This window comes from Chrysochloris asiatica, unplaced genomic scaffold (assembly GCF_000296735.1).
Source record: "Chrysochloris asiatica unplaced genomic scaffold, ChrAsi1.0 scaffold00495, whole genome shotgun sequence".
Lineage (NCBI taxonomy): Eukaryota > Metazoa > Chordata > Mammalia > Afrosoricida > Chrysochloridae > Chrysochloris > Chrysochloris asiatica.
In genome coordinates this window covers 763,890-770,905 of record NW_006409013.1, presented here as the reverse complement: position 1 = coordinate 770,905, position 7,016 = coordinate 763,890, and the positions used below count along the sequence as shown (strand labels likewise).

Here is a 7,016-nt window from a genome sequence, read left to right as displayed (position 1 = left end):
CCAGTTACTTCTTGCCTTTGTAGCCCCCCCATTTTAGGTATCCAATGTCCAAGTTGCCCATCCCTATCTATCCTATGCACTGAGGGGGTGGGAATGATCCTTACTGTAAAGATGTGTTCCCTCTTTTGAGCTCATAGGTGTAAGTCAAGTTCATCAAATTGTAGCAATTTACACTTGTTTCCTTTAGCAAATTTCTTTATCTTCTTCTAGTTGAGTTTCTTTATCTTCTTCTAGTCAATCATCAAGCCATCGAATCTAGGTCAAACAGGTACTGTCTGCAAGTTTGGGTATTCTTGTCGTCTCCCCTCACTTCATATCAGCTGGACGCTTCACTCTCAGTTGTAGCCCTTCATGGCTAGGTCCTTGTCCATGGGCTTAGGAATCCCTAGGGCTTACCACACTTCAGACCAACCAGCCCTTCCTCTTCTTTCTCTCATTTCAAGGTCAATGGGAGTCTATGGAACGTGGTCAGACTCAGTCCATGTCTTCATTGCTACCTTTCCCTCTCTTCCACTCACACGTAGACCAACATGGTCACCAGCAAGCTTACACACCTGCTCATGTGTTCCCTTTGAGTTTCAGTCTTGGAGGGGAGTTTGACCTGAAGGGACTTGATTGCTTGCCTTGATGGCTCCCCAGTGAACAACTTGCTTGTTCTTGTAGTAGCCAGTCAGACTGCCATTTTTGTTTTTGATTTTTCTTGCTGGTCTTTCTTTCAAGAAGTATCTTCTGTTCCTCCAGCTGCTCCAGGCTGGTCTGCATGTCCTTTCAAGTGCCCTACCTCAGAAGGTTCTGGATGGGGCTCAGGATTCCCACCTGATGTCTTACAAGCTTTCTGTAGTCATGCTTCACAATATTCCTCTCTATCCCATTCAAGTGTCTATTTTATAATAGTAGGTAAGGGAAACCAATATTCATAAGACAGTCAAGCATTTTAACAGTATTTCCCCTCTTTTACCCAAACTGTGCCTCAATCTCTGTATCACAGAACCCTGTTGTTCCAAGGTTGAGCATACATCATTATTTATATCTGTCCCATTTAGCACATGCAAGCCTGCCTAAGTGTTCCCCTATCTACCTTGTTCTTCTATCCTGCCCCCCTTCTTGTGCATTGCCCACCCTGAAAGGGAAAACAAACCCCAGCGTCGCTCATCAACCATACCACACACCAGATGGCCCATCTAGAGACTTTTATTCAGGGTGAGGAAGGTGATCTCTGCTGGAGAGAGAAGGCAGGAGGCAGAAGAAAAGAGAGAGAGTCAATGGGAAGGGAGTGGTCTTATATAGGTTCAACAGGAAGGGAGTGGTCATTGCTGGGGTGATTTAGCTCTGGCCTATCAAAAGCCATGTTGCCCTTGAAACTTAGGGCGGGGAAACAGACAAAATGGAGTTGAAGGGAGGGGAGAGGGAAGAACCCGGAAGGTAACACTCCCTAATACCCAAACTATGATGTGTCTGTCCCCTAACCTGTACTCTACCATCCCTTCCCTCTCACCCCTCATAACCAACAAAGATTTTTTTTTCTTTTTTCTTTTAGTATGGGTATCATTTCTTAAGCTTTTACAATAATGGTCTTATGCAATATTTGTCCTTTTGTGACTAATTTCAGTCACTATAATGTTTTCAATGTTCATCCATGTTATGCGGTGGTTTGCAGCTTCCTTGTTGTTCTTCAAACTAGCATAATATTCCATTGTGTGAATGTACTAAAGTTTGTTTATCCATTCTTCTATTGTTGGGCACTTAGGCTGTATCCATCTTTTTGCTATTGTGAATAGTGCTGCTATGAACATTGGTGTGCATATATCTACTTTTGTTCTGGTTTGTATTTCTTGTGGATAAATACCAAGTAGAGGAATTGCTGGATCATAAGCTATTTCTGTTTCCAGCTTTCTTAGGAAATGCCATACCATTTTCCATAATCTTCCCAGTGCTTCTTCCTAACCCACCATCAAGCCCTGCCTCTCCCCTTTCTTTTAAGATAGAATACTTTTGAACATTATTAATAAATGCTCACAGATATAAAATGCCTATTCTGCCAAGCACTGTGCTCATCGTTTTACATATAGTAGCTCACAGAACCCTCATATCAATAATGTAAGCAGGTACTGCTATCATCCCAATTTTCCAAATGGTGGTGTGATAGTTAATGTGATAAGGTTGCTACAAAAAGTTCATGGAAAAGTATAATGAAAATATAATGGAATTTTTCCATGAACTTTTGAAGCCCCTTAACATGTGTCAATTTGACTACACTATGCTTCTCAGTGGTTTGGCTGATACTGGACTGGGTATACTTCCGTAATGTAAGTTAATTTAATCAGTTTCCATGGTGTTATCTGATGTGACCATCCCATCAGTTGAAAGGGGAGTTCCCTCCAGTATATAAATGAAAGTTCTGGCAAAGCTCACTCAGCTCTGCATTCTTCTCATCACCTGGCTTCCAGCAGTGCTTGGTATGTGAACCAGCAGAGAACTCTAGGCTGCCATCTTTCCTGCAGAGTTTGGATAGTCCAGTCCCCACCATGCATAAGCCATTTCCTTGTAGTAAATCTCTATTTATATATGAATTTATATATATGTTTCACATTATTTTACCAACACTTAAAAGAAACATTCTTTCATGGTTACCAGGGGTGGGAGGAGAAGGGGGAGTAAGTCACTAACTAGAGGGTAGACACATGAACTTAGGTGAAGAGGAAGGAAAAAAGAATAGAAAGAAAATATTCTGCATTGTTTCAATTATTCTTTTGTAAATATTGATTAGGTCTGTTCAGTGTATAGAGTGATAGACATTTTTTAAAATAAAAAAGAAAGATTTTTAAGCTGCTAACTGAGTTCCTTTTTCCCCTTAGGGAGTCCTGGAAACCATGGAGGAATTTTAATGAGCGACATTGAAGAAAAAGATGAGAGTCAGTTGGATCAGCAGTTGCAGACAGAAGAGCCCCTCTCCATCCATCCAAGGGATAGGACTAAGTTGTCCAGGAGGCAGCTGGTCTTTCGGCGAGGACTCTTGCTCCTGGCAGTTGTTTTAATCTTACTAGTGGGGATTATAGTGAGATTGTTGGTCAGAATTCAGTGATGTGGCAAGAGAGAGAAAATCATCTCATGTGATAAAGTTTTGAGTTTACATAGGCCCAGAGTGGCAATTCAGTCAGTTAACATAGTTCAACTGTATGGATTTCATGAACTGAGAATTCAGAGATACATTTTTCTAATGAAGGAGCTAAAGTAAAAAACATATTATGTTAGACAATGTCTAAAAGATTACATTTGAGTAATAATTCACCCAGCAGTATCTCAACATAAGACCACTATATAGCAAGTACATTTATCTCTGGCTTTGAGTTTTTTTTTTTATGCTTACTGTTATTTTTTTAGTGGAAATGAGATTCACATAACCTAAAATTAAACATTTTAATGCTTACTATATTTTTAGACAAAACCTCATACTAAGTGCATAACTATTTTTAAAGCCTGAAGTATTTAAAATATATTTTATAATATATCTTTACCTGTGCTTAGTTTATTATTATTTAGAGTCCAGATTGTAGTGCTGTAGACCCTGGGAATGTTTAAGAGACTAAGAGGGAAAACAGATTATTAAGAAGAAAGGCGTGAGGCGCCATTGATTTGCAAGCTTTCTGTTAGGATTTGTCTTAAAATCTGTCTTAAGAGACAAGGAGAGAGAGAGCTGTGTGCTAAGGCCTCACGGGAACCTGCACTTCACTCTTTGGGGGTTGGGCATTCCACAGCAAAAGATAAGGGGTTTGAAGAGTTAACCTAGCCAAACTAGAGAGGAAAATCAGGCCCTTTGTTACTTTGCTAGAGGGTTGTTGTTGTTGGGTGGCTCTGACCCATGGTACCCATTGGCTAGTGGCTCATACTGTGCGACCTTCACAGTTGTTGCTACATTGACAGAGAGGCAGGGTTAGAGAGTTGGAAGGCAACAGAAATGAGGAGAGTAAGCCAAGGTAGGAGAAAAAGAAAGACTTAGGTCCTGTGGTCTTGTTTGCTAGGCAGAAGTGTTCAGTGGTAGACAGGGCATCTCCAACAATGTCTGTGTAGTCCTACTCCCAAGAAGCTAAAGGTTTATTGAATGAATGTTCTGTTTACCTTAGCCTTCGAAACTACTCTGAGGCCTTTGAGCTCAGATGATTTGGGGATTCCCTTAAGGGGCAAGGGGAGGGGTGTGTATCACAGAAAGACAAGGTTGTACTAACGGTCTGTGGTTGGCAAAAGCATTTTGCTGTAATATTGGTCTTTTACCCTAAAGATTGCTCACTCAAATCCACCCAGCAGTGCCAGAGAAAAAGCAATCTGGTGATTATTTCTGTAAAGATTGCAGCCAAGAAAAGCCCATAATGCAGTTCTACTCAGTAATCCGTGGGGGCACCATAAGTTATAATGGACAGGAGGTGGGGGGTAAATTAAGTAGGAAGCATAGAGTGGTTCAGCATTCCTGGTTCTAGGTACATGCCTGGTGCCAATAAGCTAAAGGACTTAGGAAACGGGCCCTGGTGGGACAATGGTTAAAGTACTGGACTGCCAACTGAAAGGGAAGTTAGAAGTCACTGGTACTCCAGGGGAAGAAGATACCGCAATCTGCTAAGGTTTACAGCCGAGGAAAACCTAGGAGGTAGTTCTACTGTTTCCTAGAGAGTCTCTATGAATGAGAATCTACTGCATGGCACATGAGATGTACATATGAAGTCCACTGGGTATGGAGATGGATATAAAGACTTAGAGATGGACTAGTTCCCTGAAAGAAGATGGTTGGTTGGTTGGTTCCAACTCATAGCCACCCTGCATAGGGTTTCCGAGGAGCGGCTAGTGAGTTTGAGCTGCTGACCGTGTGCTTCAATTGGACCTTGTGGTACAGTGCTTATCCTACAGCACCACTTAAAATGGAATCAAGAGTCATGGGGAATGGGCTGCAACTCTCCCCTACAACATGTGCCAACAAGGGGTTAACCATGTTTGGAAGCCATGTGACATCTGGGTATGGGTAATTGTAATATCCTACTTTCTAGTGTTCTCTGACTATCACAGTGAGGGTTTTCACCTTTACAAATTCAGCCCAGTAGCAAGCCACACCCTCACTGCCCCTTAGCCCCCACAGGTCCCACCTAGTCAGCAGGTCGCACCTTCTCAGTCCCAGCAGCAAGCTCAGACCTTAGTTGTTCAGCCTGCGCTTTAGCCTTCACCTTTGTCCCTCCCACCATCCCCCTCCCCATCCAATCCAAAGCACCTGTCACACCCAAGATGTCTGCTACTCAGCAACTACCACCTCACATCCTGGTTCAAGTTGTGGGCACTCGACATCCAGGTAGATCCCAGGCACAGGTTTGGGGTTTGGCACAGCTGGCAGCTGCTCTACCTACTTCCCGGGGACTGCCTGGTACTGTGCAGACAGTTAATCAAGGCCATTGAGCCACCTTCACCCCAGGCACACACATTGGCCTGTGGGATGATCCTTGGCCCTGTGCAGGGGACAGCACAGCCTCCTCATCAGCCATAACCCGGGTGCCTGCTGTTTACTGTATGCAGTCTGTGCACCTGCTAGGTAAACCCCAAACAGTGGCTGTCAAATGCAAGGCTAAGTCTGAAGAAGAGATAAATGTTTCTACATTGTGTTCAATGTTTCCTGCTAAGAAGGCATCTCCAATAGCAGAGAGCCCAAAAGGCCATAGAGGAGAAAAACAATTTTGGAGGAAAAGCTGAACCAGTGGCCAGTATGAATGCTAATACCCCAAACAGTGACGCTAGGAAGTGTCCAGACAAATGAGTGACTCAAAACCCCCGCAGGCCACTGTGAAGTCCCATATTCTCACTCAGGTCATTGAAGGCTTTGTTATCTAGGAAGGAACAGAACCTTTCCCGGTGAGTTGTTCTCGGTTGCTGAAAGAGTCTGAGAAGCCACTACAGACTGGTCTCAGACAGGGCTGCATGCAAATCAGTCAGGTGGCCCCTTGGGAGGGGACAGCCCATCTGCTGAACTAGGTAAGAAAGCAACTCTCCTGAGGTACAAGTACTGAGGAAAATACACCCCTGTGGAAGAGTTTTGTGGCTCCAAGAGGTTCTGCTCTGTGGCTTGTACCAAAAGGTACAATGTGAGCTGTAGCCACCAGTTCCCATTGAAGAGGGGGAAAAATGAAAGCGTTACAGGAAGTCCACTATGCTCATGTTTGCTGGTGTGGGCCCTGCCGGTACAAAGGTCCAGAGCAAGAGTCACCGGGGTCAAGAAGATTCTAATCAGGGTTCAGATAATTCCAGTTATGATGAAACACTCATCTCCAGGGCTTTTATCAGTGAGAGCTGGGCATGGAAAACGAGACCTGGTGAATTCCCACACAGCTCCGCCAACACTGGAATTACTGGGCATCAGCCCTGTGTTCCTAACTGTTGGAGTGTAGAGGAAAGGTATGAGTTCATTGCTTCTCTACAAGGCTGCTGAGAGATTGCAGAGGAGTTTTGTTCCTAGGAAGGAGACTGATGGATGGGCTCTTTTATTACTTAAGCAGAACATCTTTGAAGTGCCGTGAACATCAAACTGGAACCTGCCCTCACGATCTGCACCAAGATAAATGTCCTCAAGGAAATCTAATGTGCTCTCTTGTCCAAAGCAGCCAAACACAGACACTCCTTACTATCTGGGTCACCAGAGACTAGGAAACACAGAGTGGTTCCAATTGGATCATCTGCCAGTGAGGGGACTATTGAGACAGGCAGGGGAGAGGGAGGCGGGCAAGAACTGCTTGCTGGTGCTACAAGCATGGCAGCAGCTTTTGACATTTTCTCTGGGTTATATTTTTTCAATTTTCAAAATTCTCACCTTTCACATTGACCCAAATTCTATCTTTATAAAAGTTCCGATTGAAGAGGGGAAAAAAATGAAAGAATTTCAGGAAGCCCACTATGCTTCCTGAAAAGAAGTCTAGAGAACAAAGGCTAGAAGATGGAGCATCTAGCCAGAGTCTCAGTTCTCCAAGAGGAGAGAGTCCTTAATATGGTAT

The 7,016-nt window shown here is 43.6% G+C and overlaps 1 protein-coding gene and 1 pseudogene across 1 annotated transcript in view; both read left to right on the top strand.

The window, feature by feature from the left end:
* SLC47A1 (solute carrier family 47 (multidrug and toxin extrusion), member 1) overlaps positions 1–3,082 on the top strand; it is an 85,583-nt gene extending 82,501 nt beyond the window's left edge. The window contains exon 14 of the mRNA XM_006877433.1: positions 2,856–3,082. Coding sequence (XP_006877495.1) covers positions 2,856–3,082 — 227 coding nt within the window. The remainder of the gene's footprint in view (positions 1–2,855) is intronic.
* A 1,872-nt stretch (positions 3,083–4,954) lies between these two features.
* Positions 4,955–6,607, top strand: LOC102811500 (annotated as a pseudogene).
* Positions 6,608–7,016: the final 409 nt, after the last annotated feature.